This window comes from Hipposideros armiger, unplaced genomic scaffold, assembly GCF_001890085.2.
Source record: "Hipposideros armiger isolate ML-2016 unplaced genomic scaffold, ASM189008v1 scaffold_40, whole genome shotgun sequence".
NCBI classification, from domain to species: Eukaryota; Metazoa; Chordata; class Mammalia; order Chiroptera; family Hipposideridae; genus Hipposideros; species Hipposideros armiger.
Genome location: NW_017731390.1, coordinates 3,011,152 through 3,028,101, shown reverse-complemented (window position 1 = coordinate 3,028,101; position 16,950 = coordinate 3,011,152). Strand labels below are relative to the sequence as shown.

Genomic DNA, 16,950 nt, shown 5'->3' with positions numbered 1-16,950 from the left:
AATTCATTCCAAAAGAAACTTTATTTTACTACTACTACTGCTACTATTTTTGTCAATTCTGCTTTTCTTAGCAAAGAGTTCACTCTGAGGGATGGCACTCGGCTACCTGTGCAGTGTCAAGTCCACATGTGTTTCATAATCACTCTCATTTCTTTGGATCCTTATCTAAGATATTTCCCAGTTTTAGTTGGAAGAGAGTAGGAAACAGATGAGGACCATACAAATGTTGACAATAGGGTAAAATTTGGCAGCCACTCAATTATTTTTTTCTTTTTTAATGGAGTATGACTTACCTACAAGAAATAACACACATCTTAGGTGTAAGCTCTGTGAATTTTTATCACCACTCAGATCAAGATACAGAACATTTTCAAAGGCATTTCTACCTTGAAATAGCTCTCAAATCCTTCCCTCCTTCCAACCCTCCACTCCCACCCCACTGCCAAGGAGGGGTCCAACTACTTGCTAATCAGTTTCCCTCCCTCTTTTTCCTAGTTCATGGCTCATGGCAAAACTCAAACATCTAAATGAATGAACGAATGAAAGAATGAAGGGAATGCACAAATATTGTTAAACGAGTGAGACCCAATTTGGAGGGAAAAGGAGGTCTGTAGGGTGGCGTCCATGCTGCTTTGCCTGTTATGTTCCGGAACTAAAGGGTATCTACTGGGAATTCAGAGGTAAGAATTTTTCTCTCTGTAGAGTTTCAAAGGGAGATTGAGGTCACAGAAAGTTTGAGACCCTTAGGCGAGTCTCCAGCTCACCCCACACCCCACTCCCAGGCCTGCAGGGCCCCGCCTTCGTCAAACTGCCTCCCAGAGAAGACACCCGACCGGCCCAGATCCAGTCATCGAGGGGCCATCCATCACTGTCTGGATGCAAGCCAATCCGACCAGCTCTGCTTTCCTGCCAGCCAATGACCATAAAGATGGGAGCGCGCGGAACCGAAGAGGGGGACGATCGGCTCAGAGTAGGTATAAAGGGGGTCGGAGGACCTAGCGGTACCACCTCTGTGCCCCAGCCTAGTCTAGGTGTTGTTACCGTCCCCTCTGTAGCAGAGCTCCGGGGCCAGGGCTTCTGTGTGCCCTCTGGCTGGACGCAGGCCCCTGGGGTCTCTGTTTTGGACGTGCCCTGGTGCCAATTCAGTAGGAGAAAAGGGAGCGCCCTGAAGCTCCCTTCCCCGTATATACTCGAGACCCTCCGGGTTGCCCACGAGGGCAAGGGGAAGGGGAATGCAAAAAGTCGGGGAGGAGCCCTGGCGGTGAGAGCAGCCAGGAAGGCAGGCCCTGGCGGCCACTCCCGCCTGGAGCCGCCGGCGGCTGCCTTCCCGAAACCCGGTCCTGGGCAGACGGCACCCCGCCCGCCCGCTCGCTGCTCCTCGCTCCCTTCCGCGCCCGCTGGCAGCGTTAATGAGGCCGTTTGGGAAGAGTCGGTGCCAGCGGGAAGAGCTCTAGGCAGACGGCCAGGCCCGCAGTCCTAGTGGTTCCACCCTGCTGCGGGCGCCGAGAGGGCCGGGGACGCAGCGGGGTCGCCACCTCTGTCCCCATAGGGCCGGACCTGCAAAATTGGGCTCCCGAGGAAGTAGCTCCTCCAGGTCCTCCTACCGTTCTGCGCAGCCCTCTCTGCGCTGCCTTCTCCCCGCCGCGGGAGTGAGCCGGCTGCTTCACTGCAATGCCCTCCCCATAGTCCTTTAGCCACCGCGGGCGAGGACACCTTTCAGGTCGCCTCTGCATTGCCATGCTCCCTCGGCTCATTCTTAACCCAGTACAGTCCCTGTGTGAGCTAGGGGTTCGGACGGCCCTAGCGCAGGAGTTGTGGGAAAGCCACCTCTCTTCTCTCCAGCAGTTCCCCTCCCAAGCCCAAACACTTGAACCTTCCAGAGCCTCGGCGTGCCCCTCGGTGAAATGGGAATAGCATCGCACAGTCCACACGATTCGGTGGGCTAGTTTGTGGAAGCGCCAGGCCTTCCCATTCCAGTTCCTACGTTCCTACACAATTGGAATTGCAGGGCCAGGGCAGGCGTGGCTTGGTTGCTAGGAAGCGACTTTGCCCCTCCAGTCCTTGCGGTCGTTTAGAGGCGCGAAGGGAGCTGGGCACCGGTTGAGGCTGCATATTTGCCAAAGTATTTCTGGAGAATTTCTCATTCCCCGTCACCACACTGGCCCCTGAACTCTACAGCATTTAATTGCATACTTTTCTTTTTCCCTTTTAGAGTTGCCTTTTTGCATTATTTACTGTTATGGGTTATGTACAGTGTACACAATCTATTTGTTTACATAACTATATCTTTATTGTTTTCTCTAATTACAGAAGTAATCATGCCCATTATAAATATCCAATCTTAGAAAGTTTTATAACGGAGGGCGCGAAACCTGCCTCAGAACAGCCTCGATTAATACTCAGCGCTCGCCGCTTTCTTAGCGGCTGGCGGAAATTCCTGTGCCCACGCTGGCGCGGAATTCACAATGCGGGCCAAGCGTGCTGGTTGCCAGGGCAACGGCCTGTCGCAGGCATTGGAGCCCCTGGATAATCTCTCAGGAGTCGGGGTCGGTCCCGCCCTGGGGGCGGAGTTAGTCAAGGAACAGGGACCCTGAGGGAGTGTGTTTCCCGCCTTCCCCTCCAGGTGGCGCTATAGGATCGCGGATGCGCTCCCGAGGCGGGGTTGCCCTCCGCCAAGGCGCCAACGAGGGGAGGGGCCGGGGCGGGGCGTGGATCCGCGGCTGCAGTTCACACGGGATCGAGGGAAACGAGTCTCTGGGGAGTGAACATTATAGACATTCTCAGGGACTTAAGTACATGGATGCAGAAAGTGTACACGGCAGAGAAAGACAAGGAGAAATGGGAGGGGGGTGGTTCTGGGACAGGGATAAAAAAGGGGAGTCACCCAGAAAGTTGCTCTATCCTTCCCGTTTGCCCCTGAGGTTCCTCTCCACTCTCTCTATCCCTCCGGAGCTGCAATTCTTCACACCCTCTGGAGCGCACTGGGTGCTCTGGACACTTAGGCGGGGTTGGGGCTGACTGATGCTTCCTTGCCGCCCGCATCCTGGCCCAGCATGGCAAGCTTGCATGGCTCTAGTGCTCAGGGTATATGGCAGTATAGAAATTCCTGCGGTCCCGGGCATGCCAAGAAAAACAGGCGTGCTGTTCCTCACTTTGTCTAGAGGAAGCCTTCCGCCCTTCCCTTCTGGAGGCTGGGAATAGAAAAGTGACTCAAAGAATCCCAGTGGGGCCACCATGTGTGTACCACCTTTTGTCCTCTTTTCCCAAATATGTGTCATTCCTTCTACTATAACTTTTACCGTGTCACACAATCATACCAAGTCTTACCGCCGCCTCATATAGGGCCTCATGGTATCCCTGTCGCAGCCCCTCACCATGTTAAATCATCCTTTTTCCCTTGACCTGTCCCTCCCCAATCACATGTCCTGGTAATGGGCATCCTGAAGACGAGCCACAGAAAGTGCAGGCGCCCTCAACAGAACACACACACTTCCCAGGCTAAGAGAGAAGGGGACCATTGAGAGGAGACAAAAGCAGGTTTATTAGGACTCAGGGGCCAGGATGTCTAAGGTCTGAGTTAAGGCAGCTCAACTGGTTCTCACAGCCCAAGGGGCAGGCCAGGGCAGTGAGAGGGGTGACTCAGTGCTGAAGCCAAACCTTTGCATCTCAGAGTCCCTGGCCAGAGACCTCAGGAGTCGGTTCTGGGAGTGCCTGGGATACAGAGGTGTCTCTCCTGTCCCCTGGGGTCAGTTTTTTTTTTGGCCAGGATTGCAGAAATGATCTTGGGGCAGGGAACCTCACATGCACAGCCTTCATTTCAGTAATGACCATTTAATTTGTTCCTTGGCAGACTGAAGAACCTAGGGGTGGGGGGGGGAGGAGGAGTTAAGAGAAAGAATTGGGGGGGAATGTCAAGTGCCTTAATTAACACTGCAGTGAGAGGGAGGTCTACAGCCCACTTTCTCTAAAGGTCCCTGCAATTCCCCTTCACTAGGTGGCAGCAGCTCATCTCTGCCTGGCTTAAGTGGGGACAGGAGATCCAGACCGAAAGAGTAGTTCAAACTGGCTGCAGCCAGCTCCCAGCCCAGGCCCAAGACTGCCCAGCCTCTGGTTTCTGCATCTACAGCGATGGGTGTGGCAGCAGGCCCCATCTTTCCCATGCCATGCCATGCAAGCTCCCGCCCACAGTGCCACGTCCAGGCAGAGTCTGAGCCCAGGCCTGACACTTCCTGAGCCCAGACACCTCAGCAAAACTCTAGCTCTGGTTTTGGCTGGCAGTGTGTCCTCCACACCCCACCCCAACCCACTGCTGATGTGGCATAGCTGGCAAATGGTGGCTGGTCAGATACTGCTACAGGACACTTGCATTCAGATTGTTCACTCTCATGTCCTGCTAAGGAAACAGCCTCAGTCCAATGCTTACACAAATCCATACAGCTGCACACACAATGCCAACTTGGTGGCGACTCCAGGTATGTCCCTCTGGCCACCAAGCCTCATTTCCTTTTAAAGAAGGTCTATCCTAAACTGTTTGTCCCTTCTTCCTGCTCAGTCTCCCTCCTCTCTCAGGGACAGGCTAGCCCTGGGGTTCTCCTGCTTCTCCTAGCCAGAATTTCACTTTCTCCTCATTTCATCTTCCATTCACTACCTGCAACTTCCTTGGTTTTTACACAAGAATTCCGTTAAAAGTGTTATGTCTTCAGGTGGTGACTGGTTAGCTCAGTTGGTTAGAGTGTGGTGTTGATAACACTAAAAGTGCCGGTTCGATCCCCGCATGGGCCACTGTGAGCTGCACCCTCCTTTAAAAGAGTCAACTATGCCACTGTAGCATGAAAGCAATGTGTAACCAATGACCACGGCTGTTCCCCAATGAAATCATAATAAAAAAAAGTATTATGTCTTCAATCTTTCTAGGAGCTATGCTAAGAGCTTTCCGTGCATTAGCTCATCTAATTCTTACAATGACTCCATGAGGAGTGTCCTGTGATTTTCCAAGGCCCAGGGAGGTTGAGTAACTTGCCCTAGGTCACCCAGATCCTAGGTGGTAAGGTGGAACATCCAAGTACATCCTGGGATGACTCACAGTAGCACCTGTGTTCTCATTTGCTCTACTCCTTGCTCCCTAACCTCTTTTGGATGTGTAAACTGCCAAGTAGTCTCATTCCTCTCAGCAGGGTATTTGGAGGCCCAGGGAACCAGGGGGAGGAAGAGGCAGAGTGAGCACCACGGGCAGTGACAGGAAAGTGGGCACCACACCTGGTGCTCCACACCTGGGGCTCCACATGGAATGTTACACACCCATCTGGGCCTGGGCCATCACAGCAGGAGATAGTTAGTTAGTGCCAGGGCAGGAAGCTCCGTAAAAGCAGGATTAGTCTGGGCAGAGAGACCTGTGGGCAGACAGAATGGAGGTCAAGCAGTCAGCCTGACAAGCAGGAAGTTTGCGCAGCTGGGAAACCAGTCAGGCCCAGGGACCTCTCCCTTGCCCCGCAGGCACCTCCAGATAGGACCATGCAGGGGACTGGCAGGGGTGGACTTTTCCACAGCCAGGTCACTCAGGGGCAAGGTAGCAAGTAGGAAGTGGAGAAAGCTAGATCCTATTACAGATTTAAGCATCCCTTAACCTTTCTAGCAATGAGGAATGAGGGTTTGGAGGAAAACTCCTATTGGGCGTCTTTTCTGGGGGAGCATCAGGGGCCTGAGTCCCTGGATTGCTTTGGGGGACAAGTGACCCAGCCATTTCCAGGGTGGGCAGCTCACCCCAGGGTTTCAATATAAACCACACCAAGCCAGTAGATGAGGTGGGCTGCTGGTGAGGCATGCATCACGTATTAATGCCCAGCTTGGCACTCCCTTGGAGACTCTGCAAGGCTCCCATGAGTCTCTGCAAGAGATGGCCTATAGCTGCCTCCCACACCCTGACTGTTCAGGTTAGATAGTTCCACTGGGTCCCCCTGGAAGGCTCTGCATGACTTCTCCCTCTAGCCCATTTCTGGCCAACGCAGACGCAGGGGGCCTACCTGGGCCACACTCTGTTCAGTCAAGCTGCTGTCATCTGCCTGTAGGGAAGCAGTGTCAAGAGGGTGGTCAGACCAGGGTGAGGGTATTGGGCGAAGAAATAGAGGTGAAGGGGATCGGGCGTGGAGGTGAGGTGATGCAGTGGTTAGGGGATCATAGACTACACCTGTATCACTGTTTAGTGGCAGGCCTACAGTCGGAAGCCAGGACCCCTGGGGCCCATTTCTGGTGCAAGGATAGTAAGGGAATGAAGGGAATAAATATGGAAGAAAAGGGCAAGAGAGGCCACACTGGGCAGGGGAGTTCTAGCTAGACCTCCACTCCCCAACCTCAAGGCCAAGGCAGCCACCTGGTGTCTTTTTGAGAGTTTTTTTAAATTTCCCCAGTTTGTACTTTCCACCAGGGAGGATGGTGAGGTGCTTGGTGATTCTACAGGGGGAGAGGACAGGAGATCTCTTTTACTAACTGACACCCCCTCCCTAAACTGCCATCCCCCCCCCACCAAGTGCATTGTCCCAATAGTTGCTTCTGCTAGAGGAGCCTGGTTTCCCACCATCGGAGCCCTGGCAGCCTCATGGGCAGGGAGGGCGGGAGGTGGGGAGGATGCGAAGGGCAGCCTGGAGGAGATGCGAGTGAGGGGCATGCAGGAAGACTCTTACCCTAAAATTCACTTTCTGGATCACTTGCTGGGGGTCGCTCTCCAGAATCACGCTACAAGGTGAGAGAAACCAGCAGGAAAATCGGTGACATGATTCTCCCCTCTGCTGCCTCTCCCTGCGATGCCTTTTCCCTCCATCACCATATCCTGCCACACACCCCCTCCAGGGGGCCTTCCCATGATATTCCTCAAGTCAGGCCTCTCCCTCACCATGCAGAGCCCTCGGCTCTGAGTCTTCTACACTTCAAACACCCTTGGTCGGGGACTCAGAAACTCAGAGCTCTTGCAAGTTCACTTCACCTTCTAGGTTTAGGGATGGATTCAGATGTGGGGAAGGAAAGGCGCCTCCCCAGGGTCCCTATCTTGTTTCAGTTTTATTTTATGCTGTGGGATCACGCTGTACACAAAAGAAATGGAACTCCAAAAATCAGACTCTTCCCTTTTGATAGACCCAAATAACGAGTCTTTTCTCAGCTAGTGGGCACTCTTTCACGATGCACTGGACGTGCTCTGGAGCTGTTTGTGGGGGGGGGGTGCAGGGGTGCAGGGGTGAGGGCCTCACTGTGGCTGGGATAGATACTACGGGGACTGAGTCCTCCTCCTTTCCCAGTGGGCCTGCTGGAGTCTCCTCCAGGGCAGAAGCCTAGTTTTATTTCTGTCCTAGTCCCAGGGGAGTGAACAAGTATTTCTTGAGAGCCTTTTCCAGGCCCCATCACGGGGGCACCCCAGCCCCATGCTCCCTCTCCACAGGTCCTTTCACCCATAAAGACAGAAGCATCTCAGGCCAAAGCTCCCGTTCAGGCACTGTCTCGACTGACACTTCCTCAATTTTCCTTGGAGGGAAACTGAGCTACTCAAGGGACAGGGAGACTGGGCCTTCTGAGGGCACAGACTCAGAAGCTTATAAAGCCTACGTCCTCCCTAGCACAGGCCCTGCACCTAATTTTGTATTTGTAATTGTGTGTTTTCCTTAAAGAGGTTCCACCAAATTGTATATACTTCTGATTCTACAAAATCTGGTCTTCTTCCATTCCTTTTTAGGGTCCCAGCAATTAGCACAGGACTTGCAATAGCAGGCAGCAACAGGGAGAGAAGGAGAAAGCCCGCTGTCCCTCATCTCCCAGAGCTCCCTGCCCCTGGGCATGTGGTACAGGGCTGTGGAAAGAGCCCATAGTTTTAGATCTTGGTTCTGCTGTGTGACCTTGGGCAAGTCACTTGAGTCTCTGAGCCTGTGTTCCCTCATCTCTAAAATGGATGTAACGATAGGGGCATGTGGATATCTTTAAGATGATCAGCTTCTATTATCCTTTGTCCCAGAGCCAGAATTTTTTTTTCCTTCCTGATTATTGCCGCCCTCACCCCCACCCCCCCGCGCCCCACCATAGAAATTCACTAACCAACCCTTTTCATAAGGGCTCCCAGCTTCCTAAGAATATAACAGCATAGCAATAGGTGACACTTATTGAAGGAAAACCATGACCTTCATCGGCATCACCTTATTTAATCCCCACACCCTATGTATGAGGTAGTTCCCTTATCATTCCCTTTTGAAAGATGGGGAAAGTGAGGTTCAGGACAGTAAGTACCCGGCCCAGTTCACGCATCTAGCCGGGGTTGGAATAAAGCTGTAAGAGTGGGAGGTGTGAACACTGCAGGGCTCTGCCTGAATGAAGTCCTTCCATGGAGGGGCAAGTGGCTGTGCTGCCTGCTTCTCCTGGGCCCTGGAGAACAAACCATTTCCCCCAAATGCTGCCTATTCAACGGTCAGCCATAGCTGGACATCAGATTCTTTTCTTATTTGCTTGACTTTGGCTAACATTGAAATCAACCTCCATCCTCATGAGTGGGGTGGGGGGATGAGATCACAGGGAATACGCGGGAGGAAGGGAGGGAGACGTTGGCTGGCGAGCCAACCATGTGCTGGGTGTGATCTAGCGCTGATGACCCTCAAAGGCACCTCCTACTGTGAGTGTCCCTGGCCAGCCCCTCTTGTCCACTCCCTCCTCACCCGCCATCCACAATCTCGTCCAGCACCAAGAAGGCTCCGTCCATGTTCTCCAGCAGCCAGCGCTTCTCCACATTCTTCCTGAAGGCAGACGCCGCTCCTGAGCCTCCGCGTGGCCAGGAGGAGCTGGGGCCCTGCCTAGGTGAGACGGACCCCCTCTCCCCACACATTCCCCACCACTCCCCAACAAGCACTGGGAAGGACAGTGTCAAGGACAATGAGGGCAGTGCCTGTGCAAGGGGCTTCTGGGCAGAGGACAGGCCTGCTTCCTTAACCCTCCTTGCCCAACCTCCCACACTTCGGGCATGGACACTGTGCCCCCGCCCATAGCACCCCTAATGCATTTGATAGCTAGTTTAGATAACTACAGCTCTACTATAGTTAATTGTGTTGACTGGAGACATTTATTTTTGGATTATCCTAGTTTGGTTTCCCTAGGTCATGTTCACTGGGATAGATACCAAATAACTGAATGGAGGTGCCGTGAAAACCACCCTGAGCTTCAAGTAAAAAAACCTGAGTTTGAGTCTCTGTTCTGATATAAATAGCCTGTACCCTCGGGCAAATTACTTAGCTTCTCTAGACCTCATTTTGTCGCCATACCCTTGCATGGCTCTGCTCTGGGTGACACCACGATAGTCAGGTAAAGGGCAGGGGCCTTGAAGGAGGGTGCTCCAACTCTAGTCTTAGCCTTGTGGGGGCTTCAGGAGAAAAGCAGGGAGGAAGGGCCCTGCCTCTGTGATGTATCAAGGCCTAGGGGATGGGGGCCTTAAAGGGCAGAGGTCCTCACTCACCTTAACACGTGGACCAGGGACTCAAACAGGCAGGTGAGAACAGACATGAGCATCAGCTGGGGTGGGCAGATATGGAAGGAGGAAAATGAGAGAGCTTGAGGTTGAGAAGGCTGAGAGGAAACCTCAGCCTTGGGCAGAGTTGTACCTGGGCAGTGGTTCCTTTCCAGAGAGGAGAGGGCTAGAGACTGACTGCAGCTTGACCTTGGAGGGCACCTTCCCATGTATGGGTTGAGAGTACTCCACTGGGGGACACTGAGTATATCCTTCTCTAGTGATGTTTAAGAAAGAAAGGCTTCTGCAGAAGCTTCAAAGCCTTCACTTCTGGTTCCCAAGGAACCTAAGGGGCATCATGGATATGTCTTGTACCAGAAAAAAAATCATTCTGGCTGCTTCCCGACCCCCTGAGCCTTGAAGGAGGGGTACCAATGGTAAGCCTTTAGAACCCAGCTTCTAGCCCAGACTCCAATCCATTCCCCCACGGACAGACCCTCCTTGTCACCCCAACCCCTTGAATTCACCTCATTCTCGTGGGATGAGCCCACCACATACAGGAAGAGGTCAATGCTGCTCTTGTAGACGATGGTCATGCCCCCGAAGAATGCAATCTCACCTAGAAGTGGAGGGGACTTTCAGTGCTGGCCGCTGCTGCCTGGCCCCTCCTCCCTGTCTCTAGCTCTGCACTTCTCTCCCTATTCCCTTCTTCTCTTTCCAAGGAATCCTTGGAAAGACTAGCACTAGGGGCACTACATAGGCTACTCTGTGTCCTTCCCTCCACCCTCTATTTCTAGCGGCTGCCTCATTCTGAGGAGTCAACAAACCCAGTTCAAAGTCGACCTTCCACTCCCTCCCACCACGTGCCATGGCTTGGACCAGTCCCAGGCTGGTGGGAAACCCGCAATTCCGTTGGCCTCTTCCCCTGAGAGGGAGGACTAGGTTTCCTGGGGGTGGGGGTTTGAGAGAGGTGGGGAGTGAAGGTTCCCCGCAGGGAGAGAACAGCTGGGAAGGAAAGAAAAAAAACCTCTGAAGAAAAGGGAATGGCCTGTGGGTGTGTAGGGCCCACAGGGGCAGATGTGTCCAGATGGAGAAGATGACAGTGAACATCCGAGAGTTCTGGGCGAGAAAGAGAAGGACACTTACTGTCAGTCCTGTTGGTCTTATTGAAGACATTTTTCTCGAAAGCCACCTGCTCCTTCATGGAGGGGAATGTGTCATCATAATACTATGAGAAAGGGAAGGAGAAGGGGTGATAGCCATTCCACAGAGCCTTGCTCCTCCATGGCAGGGAATTGTGGGTGCTGGTCAAGTGCCCCATCTCATCTGCATTGCCCTCTATGCCTGACTGCTCACTGTTTCCCCATAAATACAAATTATAAGCAAAGAAAGTAATAAAAGTAGAGGAATTTTGAGGCCTGTTTTTGGAGTTCTCTCCTGATTTCTTGGAGGCTTTTGTACATTCAGCAGATGTGCGGTGTGCTAAGGATTGGGGTGGTCATTAGATCACACTGTCTCTACACAAACCTGAGTCTACAGGAAAGAGGGCATGGCCCAGAGGTCCTTCGTCACAATAATAACAATCATAACCGCTACTTTATTATCCCCATTACACAGATGGGGAAACTGAGGCATGAAAAAGTCTGATAACTTCCCCATCATCTCAGAGTTGCAGGGGTAGAGCTGGGATTCAACACCAAGGATGGTGTGACTCCAGACAGGATTATAGTGGAGATTAAATATCTAAGGAAAAGTTCCTGGCATACATTGCACAATTAAATCAATGCCGTTTTGTTTGGGTTTTGGTGAGCCTCTCTCTTTCTCACTTTCTTAATCTGAACATGGATGTGTCCTGCTGGGAGGAGGTCCTAAAACCATTGACATTGCTGGTCCACCTCTGACCATCTGCTGGGGCAGGGCATGATGAGCTCTGTTTTCAATTTTCTGGATGTGTATTTTGCCAGTTAGTACTCCATCTGCAGGCAAATTAGTAGTCTCCCTGCTGGCCACTGAAGGCATGAAGATAAAATGTTTCAGCCCCAAACAAACAATGCATTGCATAGTTAATTTCGATGCCCTACTATGGTTAATGGTGTTGACTGGTGACATTAAGTTTTAGATTATCCTAGTTTGGTTTGGCCGGGCATCTTCACTGGGATAGATACCAGATAACTGAATAGTCTGTGCAGTGAGAACCACTCTCCTGAGCTCCAAGTCAAATTACCTGAGTTCAGATCTCTGTGCTGATATTAACACTTGTGACCTCAGGCAACTCATTTATCTTCTCTAGACCACATTTTCTTCATTTGTGAAAGACTTGGATTATATAGTCTCCAAAATTTTGTCTGGTTCTAAATTCTTAGACTTCTCAGACTAAATCCTTAGTATTTACTAAGCTGTGGAAGAAAAGCGGATATTGTCTGTTTAAAATTTGGGGACTAGGACTCCTGGGCCCCAGGCTCAACACTCAACTGACCCTTCAGGAGGTTCCTTCCATGCCCAGGGTCTGGCTGGATAGTGGAAAAGATGATGAGAAGACATTTCAGGGGACATGCATAGAACCAGGGGAGCAAACAGGGGAGACATGCTCCCCTTTTTGGGGGCCAGCAGTGTCACAAGGCAGGAGGATTGACAGAATGACCTTTGGAGGGTCTAAGCTGAGCTGCTCTGAGTCATAGAGTCCACACTGGGGTCTTTCCTAGGACTGAAGAGTCAGCTGGGTGGGGACTTCTGTTCTTGGGGCCGTAGCACAATTTTCAGGGGGTCTTTGGCGAGGGTGGGAAGTTACCTTGGCCAGCAGGCGGTGTCCATCGTTATCTAGGATGAAAACAGCCTTGATGGTGTAGAGGGAAGGTTCCTGCAACTGACACGGGGGAAAGGGGGGGGGTGCTCCGTTGGCCCCTGACTCAAGGCAGGCGCCCTGTCATTGGCTTTATGGGGCCTTCTGGCCCAGGAGTCCATGCTCAGGCTCCAGCGACCTCAGCCCCCAAAGTCCATAGCTGCTTCGGACCCAATCCTGTGCCACAAGGACCAACTCCGGCGCCTGTTCCACTCCCAGGCAGATGTTCCACTGCAGGCCCTCGGTGGGCGCTGTGCCCATTGGGTGCAGAAGGTCCGTCCGGGCCCAAGTTCTGTCATGCACTGACTGCTCCAGAGCCCGAGTCGGAGTGTATCACAGAACCTGGGCCGGGGGGACAGCGGTGCGCCTCCTCCTTCCAGCTGACCCCCGGTCGAGAGTGGACCCGCTCTCTGAGCGCGCCCCCAACCCCCTGACCCGGGTGGGCTCCGGAAGCACGCATGTCAGCCCACCGCCCCTGGGAGTTCGAGTCCAGGACAGCCCCACCACTCCTTACTCCTCCCAGTGGAATCTCAATCCACCCCCACCCCCAAGCTGTCCCCACTGCAGCTCCAAATTGATCCAGAACTTCAGCCCCACGCGGACTCAGGACAGGCCTGGTGAGTTCGCACCAGGAGGAACTTTTCACCGCCGGCCCTGGCCCGACACCCTCCCTGGGCTGCTTAGTGGTGGCACCAAGTTCCCGGCGCCCGGCGTGCGAGTTGTGAGTTGGCTGCCCCCACCCCCACCCCGGCCCTGTTCCCGGACCCTGGCGCCCGCCTGTCTGCTCCGTACCCGCGGCCCCGTGGGCTCCCCGGCTCCGGCGGGCGGTTCCGGGCCCCCAGCCTGGACGGCCGCGGCCCCCACCCCCAGGTGCGGACGTGGCCAGGCCTCCGGCCGCTGCATTCCGCTCGCCGCCTCTTGCTGACAGCGCCGCCCGCCGCCCCGCCTCCGCTTCTGCCTGGCCCGCCCGGCCGCCCCCCAGGAGGCCACCGCCCTCCCCTCTTTCCCTGCTCTGTGCCTTTCCTTTTCCCCTGGCCTTTTCCTCCTTTGCGCCCTCCCTACTTTCCCTTCCCGCCCTCTCTGCCCTGAGTCCCACACTCCAGCTCTCCTTCCCCCGCCGCTCACTTCTCTCCTCCTCAGCTCCTTTCCCTTCCTTAAAGCCCAGAGCTCTCTGCATCCTCAGTTTGTCCCAGGACCAGCCAGGCCCCTCAGTCTCCTTCTGCCGCCTTTCTGGACTCTGGATTTGGTTTGCACCGGTGTCTGCAAGACTGTCCTGGGACCAGCAGAAAACACAGGCAAAGTCCAGTTCTGTCTCTAATTTCTAGTAGGTACCACGGGGACAAATATATCACGTTATCCTTCGGGTCTCAGGGACAGGTTCTAGCAGTGAGAGTAGATGAGGACAGCTCTGGGGAGACCCCTCTGTGCAGAACAGGTTCTCCCACTCTTCTCACACTACTCAGGAAAGGGAGCCATTGCCCCTGGGGACACCCCCACCAAAGTCTCCCAAGACACAGTCAGGACACAATCTGAAAAGACAGATGCCTAGCAGCACAAATACTCCACCAATGGCATCAGGTTTTGCCGTGCTTTGGTGTTTTTTTGTTTTGTTTTGTTTTACCCTGAAGTATATCAGAGGACAAGCTTTCCCTTCAGGATACTGAGGGCCAGTGGGAAATTAACTCTCCAATGTTAAACAGTACTTACCCATAACACCATCATGCGTGTATTTTACACTTAAACACTTGCACATGGGTAATATAACCCACACCTGTGAGATAGGTATTCTCCCATTTTAAGGCAAGGAAGACTCAGACCTTTTCAATTATATAGCTAATAAGCAGTTGAATGGAGATGAAACTGAGGTTATCAGCAAAAGGGCCTAACACCCATCGAATCTAACTTGATAGGTCTCTCCTGTCACATTCTTCATTTCCGCAGCCTACTTATTTCTTACATTACACTTTTCTCAGTCTCTATTATTCTTAACTAATTTGTTTACAAATGTGTAGGTAGGATCCTTCACCAGACTGAGTCCTATGAGAGGAGAGCTAATGTGTATGTCTGGCTCACTGTGGAATTCCTGGGGGCCCGAACTGGGCTCAGCACTGGATAGGTACTTAATAAGCATTTGATTAGTAAGCAAATTAATAAATGAATTCAGGATGAGGGCGATCATGTATAAATATTCACAGACTACCTATTTTATTTTTTTACAAATAATTATTTTACAAATAATAATTAAAATGTATGCAATCAATGAAACCATATTTTATGTGCTGTGCAAATATTTATTGAGTACTTACAAGTAATGCTCATACCCAGGAACTTTTCCAGTTGCTGGACTATAAGAATAGACAAAATAAACAAAATGTTTGCTCTCATGGAGTTTATATTTAAATGTTTGTGTGTATACACACATTTCTGTGAAAGACAGATAAATAAAAATAGATATGTGAGTTGGTGCTAAGTGCTGTGAAGAAAAATAGAGCAGGAATGGGGATCAGGAATGTGAGCGGTTGCAGGGAGCAGGGCAGAATGTGATTTTCATTAGTGTCACTAGAAAAAGCCCTCAAGAAGGTGATGTTTGAACAAAAAGCTGAAGGCGCTGAGAAAGTAAGCCATGCAAACATCTGAGGAAAACATCTAGTGAACTTTTTTCTGTGCTGATTTAGAAGGCACACTTGACTCTTCCTTGCAGGCTATCAGAGCTATAATAGTGAATATTAACCACCACTATTTGGTGCAATAGGGGGGAGGTGTGGTATTTTATTTATTTGGCTTCCAGATCATCACAAGTTATGTCAGTTGTCATGCCAGTATATATATATATATATATATATATATATATATATATATATATATATAAAATACTCAAAAATATATATATAAAATACTGACTTGATTATTTCGATGCCTTCATGCCTTCTGTGAGCCAGTCCATTTTTAGTTCATATTTACGAGGGCAACACCAAAAAGCCTCCAGAAGCATTTCCTAGCTTCTGTGTGGCGTATGGTATCCACACTGGGAGAGGGTCAGCTTGCAGAAGGGAGGGAGGGAGGAAGGCAGGACATTTAGGGAGCTGGTCTGGCTCCATGGGGAGAGGTGAGGGAGGTGGATAAGAAGGCACTGGAGAGGAGGCAGAGGGGCTGGTACTGAGGCCAGGAAATGAAGCTTAAGAATCACAAAATCCTCATGACCAGGTCAGTTGCTCTTGTAATCACCAGGATCTCTTTACATCTTAAGTGCTGCGGTAAGTAAATTCAGAGCCCTCAGGTTGAACTTTTCAAGGAAGAGATTCTCCTCAATGATGGCCCCTCCCCAAACTCCCTCATCAGAGACCCCAGGACTTCTTTCTCTCCTCAGGGACTCCCCGCCTAACGTGCCCCTTTCAAGAGGTTCCGTGTAAAAAATACAAGCTCAGTGTGCACAGTATTGGGACAGTGTCTTCCCCAGAGCATCGCCCCAAGAAGACTTTACAGGGTAAGCCCCACAACACCTGAGAAGCAGCAAGTGCAGGAGAAAAGCAGCTGGAGAGCATTTTCCCAGAATGAGGAAGCCAGAGCTGGGTTCAAAACCAATGCAGCCTTCATGCTTCTCTGCTCCCTTCAGGGTGGGTGTGCTGGGGGTTGGGGCCGCACATCTCTAATCAGCCGGAGTCTGTGGAGTAGCTGGATTCAGAATTGGACACCCCCCCACCCCACCCCTCACCCCCGCCCTTCAGAATCTCCAGGAGATGAGATTTCAAATGGGTTCCCCTCTAGGCCTTGGTATATCTTGGAGGTGAGACCATTACTTTTTCTCTGACTCACTCTCCTGCTGCCACATTTCTGTGATGTCTGTCCTAGGATTTCGGCATCTGTTCTTGTGTGACAAGAAGAAACAACTCCCTTGGGTAACAGTCTTTCTCTCCCCTTCCTGCTATAATGTCAAGAGGGGGAGGTGTGTGTGGAATGTGAGGTGTGGATGTGTGTGCTTGTGGCATCCTCCAGAGAGAATATGAACGCTTCCAGGCTCTGTCTGCAGGGTGGGTTTCCAGTTGACCATCCTAAGGACAGCTCTCATTTCTTTAACATGTTTGGCATTATCTGGGATAATAGAGAATTGGGTAAGCAAGGGACCTCACGCTCAGTTCTTTGCATAAGTGGCTTTATACACAGGGTCTGAACTTTAAACTTTGTGAATATGAATATTATCTCCATTTAGCTCTGGAGGCCCCAACTAGTAAGTGGCAGAGCCAGATTTTTGAACCCAGCTCTGAGTCCAAAACACCCACCTCATAATAGCGCCCGATTTTGACAAGCCACACTGAGAACTATACAAAGAAAATTACCCAACATTGTTTGGGACAATGTGGTGAGAATATACAGGACTGCTGAACTCAGCTTCATAAAAATGTTACACCAAGACAGGAATGAACAATGCGGTATTTCCATTGGCTAAGTCAAAGAAGGGAGCGTTTTGGGGTTGAAAAAGAGTACATCCTAAAATCAGGTGGTAATTCTAGTCTGTGCTCATGCATTACCACTGTTGTTCTTTTTCACCCAAGTTGCTCCAAGCTAGTGATTCTCTACTCTGGCTGCACAGAAAAATCATTGAAGGAGCTTTTAGAAAATCCTAATGCCCAGGGCCATTCTGGAAGAC

At 51.5% G+C, this 16,950-nt stretch overlaps 1 protein-coding gene across 6 annotated transcripts; it reads right to left on the bottom strand.

Moving 5' to 3' along the window:
• Window positions 1–3,521: 3,521 nt before the first annotated feature.
• COPZ2 (coat protein complex I subunit zeta 2) lies at window positions 3,522–13,239 on the bottom strand. 6 transcript variants are annotated; one of them, XR_002123544.1, is made up of 10 exons: window positions 13,098–13,239; window positions 12,255–12,329; window positions 10,613–10,694; window positions 9,994–10,085; window positions 9,476–9,531; window positions 8,685–8,807; window positions 6,678–6,729; window positions 6,021–6,059; window positions 5,257–5,390; window positions 3,522–3,860 (listed from the first exon to the last, which is right to left on the bottom strand). XR_002123544.1 is itself a non-coding variant. In XM_019638461.1 (10 exons), the coding sequence occupies exons 1-9, from the start codon at window positions 13,206–13,208 to the stop codon at window positions 5,337–5,339; spliced, it is 684 nt and encodes a 227-aa protein (XP_019494006.1). In that variant the 5' UTR covers window positions 13,209–13,239; the 3' UTR covers window positions 3,522–3,860; window positions 5,299–5,336. The 6 variants fall into 6 exon arrangements, 5 of the variants coding, with proteins under 5 accessions (XP_019494006.1, XP_019494008.1, XP_019494007.1 ...); XM_019638461.1 differs by having other exon boundaries at window positions 5,299–5,390; XM_019638463.1 differs by having other exon boundaries at window positions 5,299–5,390; window positions 8,685–8,762.
• Between the last annotated feature and the right edge of the window lie 3,711 nt (window positions 13,240–16,950).

Excerpts from the sequence above, each read along its gene's own strand:
- COPZ2 (XM_019638461.1), bottom strand. The coding sequence starts at position 13,208 with ATGCAGCGGCCGGAGGCCTGGCCACGTCCGCACCTGGGGGTGGGGGCC. Across the intron at positions 10,695-12,254 it reads GACACCGCCTGCTGGCCAAG|TATTATGATGACACATTCCC; the intron begins GTAACTTCCCAC and ends CCTTTCTCATAG. Across the intron at positions 6,060-6,677 it reads TCCAGAAAGTGAATTTTAGG|GCAGATGACAGCAGCTTGAC; the intron begins GTAAGAGTCTTC and ends GCTTCCCTACAG.